The sequence below is a fragment of the Panthera leo genome, chromosome C2 (genome assembly GCF_018350215.1).
Source record: "Panthera leo isolate Ple1 chromosome C2, P.leo_Ple1_pat1.1, whole genome shotgun sequence".
Taxonomy (NCBI): Eukaryota; Metazoa; Chordata; class Mammalia; order Carnivora; family Felidae; genus Panthera; species Panthera leo.
Window position 1 is genome coordinate 129,898,761 of NC_056687.1, and position 15,610 is coordinate 129,914,370.

Sequence of the window (15,610 nt, forward strand, 5' to 3'; positions counted from 1 at the left end):
AAGTGGAAAACCAAATATACACACAAATCTAAGAGTCACTATTTCTTTTACACACCTGTCCAGCTCATCCATACTTCACTGAATGGACAAACACTAACCCATTTATTAGTCATTTTCCTATTCATCTAACTTATATTTAATTGAGTATTAAGTAAATTACACAAAAACTCATGCAGAAAGTTATGGTAACAATGTAATCAAACAGAATTTACATTTAGTTTTAAAAATGTAACAAGTACCCCAAATGCACTACCACATAGCAATTTCCTTAAATGATATCCTTACCCTCTCTAACATTCCAATGATATATCTCGTATCTGTAAAGGGTCCTATTTCTTCATGACATCTGCCATAAACAATAGCAAGGGCTTGTAAACATAAACACTTCATGTTTACTTTTGGGGTGAGAAGGAAACGATGATAGAGCTCATTGAAAAACTCATACCTAGATTAAAAAAAAAAAGTTCACAATAGAATTAGCCATGAAACTACTAGTGAAAACAAGTACAACAAGATATGAAGAGTAGCTTACGATCTCTTAATTGATCCACTTTCTTCATTCTCATCTTCCTCCAATAGTAACCTCAGGTAATAGTCTCCTATTTTGATTTCCTCTGCGAGGCACTCATATTTAACCTTTATTAATAAATGCAAATTAGATTATTTTAGTTTACAGGAAGTTTTTGACAGTTTCCACAGAATCACTTCTCAAATTCTGTTCAGAGCTTTTTTCTTTTCTTGTTAAGATCACCTTTAACAGAAAAAAAAGTCATCATTTCTTAAAATATCTGGTAATTATGATTAATATGACCTACTATTTTAGGTAAGTGTTAAAGAGCAGAAATTACATACCAATTTTATGAATATGAAACTTGCTGATAAAAACTTCCACAGGACTATATGGTATTAATGAGGTTTAAGGGAAGGAAAACTCAAAACACTGTTAACAGATTATCTGCTTCATTCCCTTCTCAGTTTGCCATGACCAACTACAGAGTAAATGATCCGGCATCATACACGGCTTGTGCAATTCACACAAGGAACCTCAGGTTTCCCTCATCTCCCAACATATCAACTACATTTTATGGCGTAATTTTTGTTTTGTTTTGTTTTGTTTTGTTTTGAGAGAGAGAGAGAGAGAGAGAGAGAGAGAGAGAGAGAGAGAGAGAGAATATGAACAGAGGAGAGGGAGAGAGAGAATCCCAAGCAGGGTCCATGCTCAGTGCAGAGCCCAAAGTGGGGCTTGATCCTAGGACCTTGGAATCATAACCTGAGCTGAAATCAAGAGCCAGACAATCAAGTGACTGAGCCACCCAGACGACCCTATTGTATATTTTTATTTACTCATTCTCTGTATGTCAAATTACCCCAGATTACAAAAGAGGTGATACATGAAGGAGGAGCCCATGATCAGGGGCTAAGGCAGCACCATAACCCTTGTACTCAGACTATTACAAAAAGGAATTCCTTGACCAGATTATTATTAAATTCTTTTTCCAAAGCCTAAAATAACTGATTTCTAACAATATAAATTATATAAAATCATGCATGCACACACACACATTTCACTTTCTATAAATTCTGAGCATTCAATTCATTCAACTTCTATCTATTAAGCATATAATACTGTGTGTGCCATGCACTGTTCTAGTCATCAGGGATACAGCAATAAACAAACATAAAAATTACTGTCCTTATAGGAGCAGCAGATAAAAAAGTAAAATATGGGGGCACCTGGGTAGCTCAGTCGGTTAAGTGTCTGACTCTTGGTTTCGGCTCAGGTCATGATCTCATGGTTTGTGAGATCAAGCCCCCTGTCAGGCTTGCTAACACTGCCAGAGCCTGCCTGGAATTCACTCTCTTCTCTCTGTGCCCCTCTCATCGTGCACATGTATATATGCTCTCAAAATAAATAAATATTTTAAAAAGTAAAGTATAATTAACAGTTGGGTGACAGTGCTATGGTGAAATAAGGCAGGGAAAAAGGACAGTGTGTGTGCTTATGCGGGGGGGAGGGATATCCATGTACAAAGAGGGCTGCATGTTTAAACAGACTCGCAGACTCGCCAGGAAGGGTCTATTCAGATGATGATATGCAGGAAAAGACCTGAAGGAGAAAACAAGTTGTGAGGCTATCCAGGAAAAATAATATTTTAGTTAAGCAGGAATACCAAGCAGAAAGACCTTGAATCAAGAACGTGAATTTGGTGTTTCCAGGGAAGTCAGTGTTGCTGGAGCAAAAGTGAAAGGCTCAGTAGTAGAACATGAGAACAAAGAAACAATGCTGCGGGTCAGGGGGTGCACAGATCCTGTAAGTCATTTCAAGGACCCAGGCTTTGACAAAGTAAGATGGGAAGTGACAGTGACAGAAGCACCAGAGGGCTCTGGTGAGCACAGGAGAGACATGATCTACTTACATTTTAACAAGATCATAATGCTGCTATGTTGATAACATTACAGGGAGGCAAGAGTGGAAGCAGATATACTGATATAATCCCATAGAGAGAAAATGGTTGGGTTCTGGATCAATTTGGAGGGTGCACTGAATAGGATTTGCTGATAAATTAGGTTTGGGGTGTAAGAGAAAAGATGACTTCAAGGGTTTTGACTAGAAAATAAGGAGGAGCCATTATCTAAGATCAAAAAGACTACAAGAAAAGTAGGTTTAGGGAAAGAATAAGAGCACAGTTTAAGAGCTATACTCTAGAAGCTTACTAGATATCCAATTAGAAGATAAAAGTATGAGGTTGGGGCATCTGGGTGGCTCAGTCAGTAAAGCATCCAACTTAGACTCAGGTCATGATCTCACGGCTTGTGGGTTCGAGCTCCGCGTCTGGCTCTGTGTGACAGTTCAGAGCCTGGAGCCTGCTTCTGATTCTGTGTCCCTCGCTCTCTCTGCTCCTCCCTGGCTTGTGGTCTCTCTCTCCCTCTCTCTCTCTCTCAAGAATAAATATTAAAAAATTGTTTCTAAAGATAAAAGTATGAGGTCAAGAAAAAGAAAACCTGAGCTAAAAATATGGAAGCCACCAGCAAATAAAAAATACTGGAAGCCATGAGAATGGTGAAGATCACTGAGACAATGAATATAAGTAAGGGGTCCAAGCACTGGTCCTCTGGGACAATTTAGCAGTTGGGGAAATAAGACAAATGAACAAAGAAGGAGGAATGCACCGTGAAGGAGGAGAAAATCCAGGAGAACACAGGGTCCCAAAACCAAGTAAAGGAAGTTTTTCAAGGAGGAGAGAATGAGCACAAATTGTTTTATTTTGGAAATGCAGTTGAATTCAAGATCAAAGCCTGTGGGGTCATGAGTAGGTTCATATTTACAGCTGTTATGAGAGTTTACATTATACACACAAATAAGATTATCTACCACCACCATTTTTTTTTTTTTTACCAACATGTTTCTTGATCTTGTTTTGTTGTTCTTCACATCAATATTTTAATAGAAAAGCAAAATATGGCCACATTCACAAAACTACCACAAAAAAATTAAACAAGGTACAAATAGAAGGAAAAAGGGAGAACAGGCTATGTTTTAATGGAGAAAAAAAAAATCTAAGGAGAAAAAAAACAAGCAAAGAACAGATCTGGAAAGTACAGGATCCAATTCATTAACCCTCTACATGGTTTTCAGGCACAAAGCTGAGTTACTTAACATAAGTAATTTTAAGTTTTTGTCTCAGGCAAATGTTAAAATTTTCTTTTAACATTTTAACATTTCTTTAACATATTTTCCCCACAAAATTAAGAAGGAAAGGTAAAAATGTTATATAACCACAAATCTTAAAAAAAAAAAAAAACCTCCAAAAATAACATGTGCTTTAAAAAAAAATTAATATTACAAAGCTAAACTTTACCTCAAATTCATGGTGGTTCCAAGAGATCACATTAGCACTACCAAGCTCTCTATCAATATTAAATGCTCTCATTTCAGATTCAAGACTATCTCTCAGTTCTTCTCGTGTTTTGAAATTCCAAATTAGGTTTGACTTGGCATGATCCTGACCAAACCTATGTATATAATCAGAAAATAGTAGTAAACGATAAACTTTTTAAAAATCTATAAATACCCCTTATTACATTTTATAGTAAAAAAAAACAGTGGAATTAATAAACTCCAAGAAGTATAATAAAGAAAATAAAATCTCTGTAAAGTACAGTACAATATAGAGTCTTGGTGACAGGTATCAGATACACACTGCAAAATTCTTTGACCTTTTTTGTGTATTTTCAAGCTTTCATAATAAAATGCTAGCGGAAAAAAATGAACCTAAACTGTAAAACAAATCTGTGTAGATTTCAAACCAAGGAACTGTTATTTCAATTTCAGTATTTATTACTGGTATAAATTCCAGTCAGAAAATAATTATAATCAAAAATCAAATTTCACATTGGAGATAATAATTTCTGAACTATGGAGTGTGAAGTGTGTAGGATGAGCAACATTCTAGATGAGAACGTTACAAACTACCTAAGGAAGAATATGTCTAAACTGCCAAACTCAGATTGGTATTTACAAAATATCTTCCTTTTGTTCCTGGAATAATTTAACTTGTGATAAACTTGGACCCAGGTCTGAACTGGAAGTAGAGGGGCATCATATCCTTTTCACTTTCATTCTGCAACCCTTCTAGAAAGTCTAATGTCAGAATTCCAAGACAGTTCTAGGGAAGACAACATAAAAGAATTCCTGAGGAAGAAACCAATACTCTTAAGGCCATACTATATACTATACTATATGCTTTAAAAGTATATTTTGGGAAGTATATTATATATAAAAGTATATTGGGGAAGTTTCCAAAGCAAAGCAGTATTTTCCTTTATTAGCCAAGGTATAATCAGTGTCAGCTTCCAGAGTAAGTACAGTAAGTTATCCCCAAAAGTTTAGCAAATCCCCAAAATGTTTCTAAGTCTTTCAGTGTGTATATATCTGTGTGTGTTTGGGGTGGAGGAACAGGAGGCAGGAGCAGTAGATGGAGAGAAGGGGTCAATAGATCAGAAAGGCTGGACAAGTATAAAAAGGCCAGCTAAGCTGGATACCCATTTACCTCAAGTCTCCTTATGTTTTCATCCATCTACCTCTTTTAAGACCCCATTTCTTACAAGGCTTAAAGGTTGTAATGCTTAAACTGATTATCTCAAAGCCTTAATAAAATTTTAAAAGTGACTTTAGCTCCTCAGACAACCAACACTCTATAAAAGACATTAATTTTATGGAAGCATCACTAATCATACCGATCTTAACAGTTACAGTTTTTTAACTTCATGCTGTAAAAGTACTCATCGCATAAGTACTAGTTTCATGCAAGAAAAACCTATGATGATTCCTCTAATGGCAATGCCAAATTCTATCTGTTGGAAGAGAGGCTTTAAGTTTACCTGTAATAGAAGAGATCCCAATTTGCTTCTATTTTTATTCTTTGTCTTCTCTTCCGAAGAACAACTGGCTTTTGATTTATATTCTGGAAAAACAAAAACAAAAACAAAAAACTTCATAGTGCTCAATCTGGGACTACCAAATAGGCTCAGTCAGAAAATCGTCACTTTTTAAGTGATGAGAGACATTTCCTACATCAAATTTTGGTAGAAACAAGTTAATGAAGCAAAATCTATAAAATATGAATATAAAATATTAGATTATTTCACAAAATACTACTGTGCTAGCAGGTATTTCCACAGTGTTGTTGAAATATTTTCCATTGTAGCCTAAAGTTGTTCCAACACCAAATTGTTACAGTGTACAGTGATGACTGATAAAATTTATGAGTCAAAAACAGTGACTTGTTTTAAACATTTACATGCAGTTAATACACAAGTCATGGGAAAATAATAAATGCAAAAGATTATAGGTTATTAAACTGCCACCAAAGCCATAATGCACAAGTATAAATTGAAATAGCTAACAGACAAGAAATAAGAATCTACATTCAGACACGTGAGGTGAGACTTGAATTTAATTTATTAGACAAAGAATCTCAAAGACAACTCCACATGCCAGGCAGTTTAATGCATTTCACACATGTAGCAGGGACTTAAACTCACCATATTGTTTCTGTCCTGAATTTAATTGTAAAAAGGAAAAAATAAAAGTTTTAAAGAAAATAAAAATAACAGAGTGAGCGTGAGTTAAGCTGTATCTATCACACAAATTCCATGAGGTTGTCACCAATAAAAATTACCTTCACCTTAAGACACCTGCTTCTCTAAGTCTGTGACTCAGATTTTAGGCAGTCATAAACCCATTTGAGAATTCAAAGAAAGCAATGGCCTCCTATTCCAGAGAAAGACATACATAAGGTTTATAACTGGAGGGTAAGATTTCAAGGATTTCTTGAAGTCTATATATGGGCTGGCAGTTAGGTATCTCTGCTCCAAGTAAAACCTGTAGATACGGCAGATGTTAAAATTCTAGTCCTTAATGTGACAGAACCAAAAAGTAGAAAGTATTATAAATTAAAACATGAAAGTGTAACTTCATTAAAGAAGTGGCAAATTACCTAAAATAAAGCAAGAAAACAGACCAGATGACATAAAAAGAATAAAGGCTAAATGAGTAATGAATTTTAAAAAGTAAATGCTGTTTGAAAAATAAAATCTATTGGTTACATAAGGAAATGTCTCCTACAAAGTTGTAATTCTGTGCACTCTCATGAAAACTCATGTAAAGTGACTTGAATAAAGCAATAAATAATTCAAAAATTTAGTTTATTGATAAACCTTTCTCTAAAACTTGTAATTAAGGAGCACTTTCTTCAATTTCCCCTGCTCTCAGGACAAAAAGCTGGGGGTCCAGAGTAGTGAAAACGTAAATGCTATACATAAAAAATACAACCAGCTCTCCATAAACAGAGCTCATGGACTCAGAAACTTAGGCTAAAACCCTTAACTAGCTAAACAAATTCCTCAACTAAAAAATAAATAAATAAATAAATAAATAAATAAATAAATAAATAAATAAATAAATAAAAGTAATTTTATACATTAGCCAAAGATTATTAATTGGACACAGAACATTAGCTACAAATGAAATTGACTTACTAAACGTTCTGATTATATAAGAAATGCAGTTCATTTCAAGGCTAGCCAGTTAATCTTGACAATGGTTAGTTTTCAGACTAGCTAAAGCACATGATCATTCCATATATGGGTGTTAATATTTCTACAAAGAAAATAGTCACAAAGATTATTCACTGTTTTCTAAAGAAATTAATCTTAAAAATAGTACCATGGCAAAAATAATCCATTTGCTACCCAAAACAGTTTCTTGACCAGCATATATACTGGGCATCATTTTTTGCTCAACATTTCAGATAACACTCGTAAATGAAACCAATAGACCAATAAAACATTATTTATGTTAAAAAATATATTCTTTTCCCTCTGAATTGTTCTCTTTAAATAACAAATGCTTCAGGGCACCTGGGTGGCTCAGTCGGTTAAGCATCTGACCTCAGCTCAGGTCATGATCTCGTGAGTTCGAGCCCTGCGTGGGCTCTGTGCATACAGCTCTGAGTCTGGAGCCTGCTTCAGATTCTGTGTCTCCTCCTCTCTCTGACCCTCCCATGCTCATTCTCATGCTCTGTCTCTCAATAATAAATAAATGTTAAAAAAATTTTTTTTAAATAACAAATGCTATCCACATTTAGAACTAAAATAAAGTAACTTTGTGCTAAAACTTATGCTGGATAAATGTTACGTATGAAAGCTGATTCCAATAACTTATTTTCAGTTAGATAATTATATCCAACAGCTTGAATAACTATTATTTTAGAAATGGGCTTAACTACGTGAAGTCAGCTCCTGATTTTTTATTAACTGAAAATCATTTATATCCCTATTTATATATTTTTGACTTTCCAAATGTAACAGCAATATTATCATGACCAGATATGTGTACAGTGTTTCTATTGTTACTTTGTTATAATAAAAAAGCAAAGCAACACTACAGAACAGAGAAGGGAGATACTCTTATTCTGATTTTATGAAAGAGGAAAGTAATGTTCTGAAAACCTGTAACTTATGTTTGGGGTTAATAAATGATAAAACTAGGGGTGCTTGGGTGGCTCAGTCAGTTAAGTATTTGATTCTTGATTTTAGCTCAGGTCATGATTTCACATGATTTCACTCACAGTTTGTGAGTTTGAGCCCCACAGGGGGCTCTGCACTGACAGTGTGGAGCCTGCTTAGGATATTCATATTCTCTCTCTCTCTCTCTCTCTCTCTCTCTCTCGCTCCTTTCCACAGTCTCTCCCCCCATGCCCAAAATAAATGAATAAACTTAAAACAAAATAAAACTAGGCTCAGATGTAGGTTAAACAGTTCAACCTTCAGTATTTTCACTATCGTAGCCATTCAGAAAGCCTATCTAGTGATTCTTTATATTGCATATGCCACTCACACAAATCAGCACGAACGCATTTATGCTCAAGCTCTAAAGAACTGAATTTTGGTCTCATTTTCACATAGACACACAAGACTGTTATGTTCTGCTACACCTGATGCCTTATGTTTGGAAGTTCTGGAAATTCATAAGAAACCTGTTTAACAAGATATTTATATTACTTTCTCTGTATAAAGAAATAGCTACCATAAGCGAAAAGATGCTTAAAAGCAAAGAATCTCAGTGTGGTTAACAAAAACTGTGAGACCAAGTCAACTTTTATAGTTGACTTAACCACTGCACATTACATCCTAGAGAGAAGAGTGTATTACTGAAATTAGGTTCTACTGATTATATATACTACATGCTGAGGAATCAGACCTGACCTGATTTGAGGAGCTAATACTGAAATTTAAGTACATACAGTAAGTTTAATTTAAAAATATGAAACTTATGGGGTGCCTGTGTGGCTCAGTCGGTTGAGCAACTGACTTTGGCTCAGGTCATGATCTCACAGCTTGTGGGTTTGAGCTCTGCATCAGGCTCTGTGCTGTCAGTTTGCAGCCTGGAGCCTGCTTCGGATTCTGTGTCTCCCTCTCTCTCAGTCTCTCTCAAATCAGTCTCTCTCAAAAATAAATAAACATTAAAAAAATGTTTTTTAATAAGTAAATATATATATTTATATGTGAATATATATATATAATATATATATCATATATATATATTCGTGAAACTTATTACCAAAACACTGGTCTGGCTAGCTCTGAATAAAAATGCTAAACAAGAAGAGCACCTTTACTTTTATAGCTATAAAATAAAATTCAGAGGGGTGCCTGGGTCACTCAGTTGTTAAGCATCTGACTTTGGCTCAGGTCATGATCTCAGTTTGTGAGCTCAAGCCCCACTTTGGGTACAAATGAGCCCTACTTCTCTCCTTCTTTCTCTGCCCCTCCTGGGACTCTCTCTCTCTGTCCCTGACACAATTGCATGCACGTGCTTTCCCTCAAAAAATAAAGTTAAAATAAAAGTAAAATTCAGAGAAGGAAGAAAAAGAGATAACATATGGATAAAGAAGTATAGGAACTGAAAACATGGAAGAAAACTTAAGAGTGAAATTTTACATTCAATTTAATATAAAATACCTAGGTAAAAACCTAATCACAGATTCTTAAAACTATGAATTAAGAAAAACTTATATAAAAATATGAATCAATTAGGTGACATTTCTTCGTATGTGCAATCAGAAATACTGGACTACCATCTCTGTGAACAGGAACAACGAATGTAAGCCTGGGACATACAGAAGTGCTAGAAGTTTGGACGCAGATTTTATTTTTACCTCTTTTTGTGCAATGCCCATTCTATCCCTCCAGTGCATCAACACAAGATCTACTTTTTCTTTGGCAAATTTTTCAACTTCCTTAGCAGCTTTCCCAGCTAGTCTTTGCCATTCTGGAACTTTATTAAATTTTCCATACTGATCCTGTAAAACAATGTTAAAATCCATTACAGTCCTGTTTGTAAATTTATTTTTAAAATCTAAGTAAAGCTGAGTCACACTATTTGTTTTACATGATAAAATACATACTGGATGTTGGGGGCTCAGTGAAGAAACAAAGTGAAAATTTCTACAATAAATTACACTTTTGTCCAAGAAATCTTAACTTTTCTGCTTAAGTTTCAAGATGATTCCTATGTGAGGGGTGGTGGGATGTGAATGGGAGATGGGTGCAAATAGAAAAATGGGATGAGGAAAGGAAAAGAACACATACAAGACATTATTACAACAGTGTATCTTGCAAGATGTTTAAGTAAATTTTCTCAGAGATAGCCCAACCTTAATAATAAAGATAGCTTTTGTAAGAAAAAAGTCCTACCTAAGTTAATTTTTTCACTGTTGGCCCCTTTCACCAACAACATTTATCAATCACATATTACGTGCAAAATATCACATTATACATTTGAAACTTTAAAAAAAAATCCATTCCTGAATGTGGCAATAAGCTGAGTGAAGGGAAACAAAACATACAAGATTACTACTATTCATAATATTAGACTGCGGTGACAGTTTTACAACTCTATAAATATAAAAAAAAATTACTGAATTGTATACTTATAACAAGAGAATATTATGGGATGTAAATTTTACCTTAATAAAATGGTTAATGATACAAAAAGAGTACTATTATTCAATTCCGTGAATTCTTAGTTTATCTCTAAAAATTTTATTGTGTTTCAGAGAAGAGTGTTCTTTTCAACCTGAAAAGACACTTAGGACAATCATATTTACCATTGCTATTTTCACATTATCTCTAACATGCATGCGATCAGCATCCTTCTCAGGAACTGGATCTGAGCTGTCCAAGTATGCCAGCAAGCCTGGCGGCTAAAAGTAAACAAAAACAAAACATAAAATCCATTTGCAAAACAACCACACAAAAGAAAATTTAGCTTCCAAACTCAAATAAATACTATGATTTAAGCTATTGAGGTTAGCATTTATTATGTGACAACTTCTACAATAAACATCTTTTAAATAAAAAACAAACTAAAAAAATTCTTTAACAGTATAAATAAACTTACTCAATTAAATTTTATTGGACAAGAATGCATAAATCTTCTTGGTCATTCAACAGACTTACCAAAATGCGTTTCAACAGGTTTGTCGCAGTTACGTTATCAGCTGTCCAGAGTCCCACTAAATGTCTACTTAGCTGTCTGAAAAAAGCAGACGTTGAGAAAGGTTTGCTGCTTTATCTCAGCTAGAATAGAAAGGAATTTTTAAGAACAAAATATCATATAAGCAATATGGCTACAGGAAAAAAAAATCATTCTGATGTTAATATTTAAAGTTAGTACTTCAATGTGGAGAGGTGAATCAGACAGTAATTCAAAATGTTGCTAACGTTTTAGAATTTTCTCCAATCAAAATGCTTCCCTGATCAACTCCCTGATTTTCAATGGACCTGAACATGAAGTAGGTTCTTACCTCATTTAAAGACAGGGACAATAAATAAAGCAATTAGACTGGATGATACAATTAGTTTGCATAGTAAGTCCCAAAACAGTGATCATGTAGCATTCTGGCATTCCTTGGAAATCTCAACATGAGCAAAAGTCAGTAACTATGTTCTAATATAACCTTTTTAGCAAGGTCAGGGATAGAAAATATTTTCAGTTTTGGAGCCTAGACAAAGACTCAAAGCAGAGCAAATTATTCTACTCTTGCCACTTTAATTTTTTTACGTTTATTTTTGAGAGAGACACAGAGCACAAGTGGGGGAGGGGCAGAGAGGGACAGACACAGAATCCAAGCAGGCTCCAGGCTCTGAGCTGTCGTCAGCACAGAGCCCGACGTGGGGCTCAAACTCAGGAGCTGTGAGCTAATGACCTGAGCCAAAGTCAGACACTTAACTGACTGAGCCACCCAGGCACCCTTAATCATGCCACCTTCGAGGTAAAAACATATTTTGGTTCAAAGTGGAAATCTAAGATCCATGTTGACTTATGACTTAATCATTTATTAATCTTAACCCTCATGATAACATCTGTCTCCTAATGAGGCTAAAAAGCTCCTCATAAGCAGAAAATATATTTCATGGTTGACCCTCTGTGCTTCCGCAGGGATTCAAATTGCCATGTGCTTCAAGAATAGGCATGAAACCTGTGAGTGAAATAACCAAACCTACAGACATATGTATTTATAATAGGTTACATTCCCAGAAGAAAAAAGCTTAAAAACCCAAACTGCACTTTGTTACGTTACCAAAAGAAATGAACACCACTAAAATGTTCATTTCTGGGGCACCTGTGGGCTCAGTTAAGTGTCTGACATTTTGTTTCAGCTCAGCTTACGCATGATCTTGTGATCATGGGATCGAGTCATGTCAGGCTCTGTGCTGACAGTGTGGAGCCTGCTTGGGATTCTCTCTCTCTCTCTCTCTCTCTCTCTCTCTCTCCCCCTTTCTCTCGCCCCTTCCCTGTTCATGCTCTCTCAAAAAGAAATAAACTTAAAAAAAAAAAAAAACAAACCTGTTCATTTCTGCGCCTATTTGGAAATTACTAATGAAGTAATTACACTTATTTTTTCCTTCACTTGCATCAGGTAGGTATCATTATCAGTGATTCCTTAAACAAGGCTTTAATCAGGGATAAACAGGATAACATTTTATAATAGCAAAGATATAATAAAAAATAAAGCAATGCAAATAACAAGTGGTATCTATATTATAAATTGATAGCTTTTCATTAATGTAACTGATCACAGTAGGGAATGTAATTGATTAATAAGAGGAACACAAGAAGCAAACATCTAACACAGGGGTTTAATAGAATAAGACATCAAATAGTGTCTATTTTAATGAAAGATGGTATCTAGCATCGCTAAAAAGGCAATATGCCAAGGAAATAATCTTTCTTTTAGATCTTTTTGTCCTCTCAGCCCTAAAAGACTACTTTTGGGGCTAACATTTATAAGTTGAGGGATGCAGACAGCTTCTTATAATACTAACAGCAGAAAACTACTGGCAAGGGAGCATACCAAAGCATCCAATAACTGAATATAGGTGACAAAAAAGGCAAATTTATGGTATCATAAAGTAAACCTAAGTAAAAATTTATGCTATCATTTAAAAAGTCAAAAAGAACATAATCAAAAACATCTTTTTTTAAACTAATGAATCATGAGTCATAATATAGTATGCTAAGGTTATCTGAAGAGTCACACATCAGGAATCATAAAGAAAGATTAAAAGGGATGGAATTCACATGGCCTGGAATAAATCAATAGGTTTATATGCTTCCTTATATTTAAATGATTATTATAAAAAAAGAATTTGCCAAAGTGGAAACTGTTTAACTCCAATAGATTTAGGATAGGCCTACATTAGGCTGATTAGATAATGTTTTCTTTATTCTTTAAAAAACATTTTTTAATGTTTATTTTTGACAGAGAGAGAGAGAGAGAAACAGACAGACTGTGAGCCAGGGGAGGGGCAGAGAGAGAGGGAGACACAGAATACAAAGGAGAACCGTGAGATCATGACCTGAGCTGAAGTCAGATGCCTAACTGAAGGAGCCACCCAGGAGCCCCACTGTTTTCTTTATTCTTTTTTTTTTTTCAACGTTTATTTTATTTTTTGGGAGAGAGACAGAGCATGAATGGGGGAGGGACAGAGAGAGAGGGAGACACAGAATCGGAAACAGGCTCCAGGCTCTGAGCCATCAGCCCAGAGCCTGACGCGGGGCTCGAACTCACGGACCGTGAGATCGTGACCTGGCTGAAGTCGGACGCTTAACCGACTGCGCCACCCAGGCGCCCGTTTTCTTTATTCTTAAAGTAGAGTACCTAACCAAAGATATTTACAAATTGACATCATGGCCAGAAGGAAATACAAAGAGAAAAGGCCTGGATATGTGGTTCTAGTTCCATAAGCTTCTAGGCACTATTTTTCATATTCTACTCCCTTGACTATGGGCCCTTGACTATGGGTCCCTCCCAAGTTATCCAGGGGCAGGGACAATGATCATCTGGGCACAATCTTTCTATAAGGGAAGGAAAAGGAGAACTAGGTGAATCAAAAGATAATGAATCATTCGTGTAATCCAAATACTTATTCAGTCTGTTTTATGTAATATCTGAATCCATTTTCTAAGCAGCAAGTTAATTTACAGCAAATTAAATTTAACCTACCTATTTGTAAGCATCCTCTGATCTGAGCTTATTGTAAACATCGCAGTATGCAAGTGTCGAGGTAAGGCACCTTCACTTAGGGCAAGCTCCTGCATTTTTGTAGCAATTTCTTTGTCACCTTCCTTTGGAAAAAGGGTAAGATGATCCCTAAAGCAGCAATCTAGAACAAGCTATCCTAATTTTATAAAACTAATTTTACATCTCTAAGTAAAATTATACAGTATACAACGTAATAAAAATTTTAAATGCAACTTTACCCAAAAACAACACAGGTGATACAAGTAATTTAAAAAATATTATTTGACTGTGGTGTGAGGTTTTAAATGTTTACAAGTACATTTATCCAATAAATTATGCTTTGCTTAATTTAACATTAAAGTTAGGTTCATTCTCTGAGTATTTATCAGCCCATGAAAGGGAAATGCAACTCAGGGAAATCAGCAATTCCTACCAAAGGCATCTACAAACCAGGCTTGCTTTTATTATTAACAATACATACATTTTCATGGTGAACACAGTTATTTTTTTTTTAAAGAATGATTGATAATTGGGGTAGTTCTTTTTATTCTTAGATTTTACTTTGCTTATATGGGCTCATTTTGGCAACAGAGTATGACAGGACAGGACTATTGATCAAAGGTAATCACAGAACTATGAATTAAGTAAGCAGTGTGATATTTAAGACAATCTGTTGAAAAGCATGAATGCTCACAATGTTAGTGAAAAAAAGTACAAGTATATAGTACAACTGAGTATGCAGTATGTATACAAATATTCACATAGTGTGAATATATATGTACATGTATCATTCTGACAGCACTATCAATACAAATATATACAGTGCATGGTTTGTATATGTACACATATAATTCTGAATACTACAGTCTGAGAGAAAACTTACCAAAATGCTAAGAGTAGTTACCTCAGGATGATAAAAATACAAACGATTTATTTGTTCCTTGAATTTTTTCTATAAACTCCAATGTTTCTTCAAAAATCATATATTGCTTTACAATCAGAAAAAATAATTTAAGATACTTGCCAGGATTTCAGTGTAAATAAAGAAGGTGTTCCTTACATAGATACCTCCAGCTCCAGTCACTGGCTATGAAACGGACATGTGTAGCTTATATTGAAGCCCTAAGTCCACATTTTGGTTATACATGGCCCTCAATAAGTATTTCTGAATGAATGGCAACATATTGGTGGATGGGGGTCAGGAACACACTTTTGTTTGGTCTCGTGGTCTTAACCGTCCTTGGCTATTGTCAGCTCTGTGAGAGATACTTACTTTGGAAACAACCCATTAACTAGAGGAAGAAAATCAGCCTTTATATACCCACTAAAAATGAAAACAACCTTTGATGTATAACACCTATATAGAATTTTTTAACATCTACTTAGAGGTATACTAGTTATGTGCATTTTATTTAGCAACATGTTATATTTATGAGTTACAATCACTGAGAGTTTTTGATAAAAGGGGCACTCTTACATTTTATCCAAACCACTACTATGACGACAAAAAAGAATTC

General features: G+C 34.9%; 1 protein-coding gene across 2 annotated transcripts in view; it reads right to left on the reverse strand.

Moving 5' to 3' along the window:
• The window catches only part of DNAJC13 (DnaJ heat shock protein family (Hsp40) member C13), a 125,178-nt gene that overhangs the window by 56,257 nt on the left and 53,311 nt on the right, over window positions 1–15,610 (reverse strand). The window contains exons 17-25 of one of the 2 annotated variants that reach the window (XM_042902981.1): window positions 14,076–14,197; window positions 11,026–11,101; window positions 10,674–10,769; window positions 9,723–9,866; window positions 6,046–6,060; window positions 5,383–5,465; window positions 3,861–4,014; window positions 533–636; window positions 286–445 (exon numbers count right to left, since the gene is read on the reverse strand). In XM_042902981.1, the coding sequence (XP_042758915.1) occupies window positions 286–445; window positions 533–636; window positions 3,861–4,014; window positions 5,383–5,465; window positions 6,046–6,060; window positions 9,723–9,866; window positions 10,674–10,769; window positions 11,026–11,101; window positions 14,076–14,197 (954 nt within the window). The remainder of the gene's footprint in view (window positions 1–285; window positions 446–532; window positions 637–3,860; window positions 4,015–5,382; window positions 5,466–6,045; window positions 6,061–9,722; window positions 9,867–10,673; window positions 10,770–11,025; window positions 11,102–14,075; window positions 14,198–15,610) is intronic. The other variant, XM_042902982.1, reaches the window with a different exon arrangement.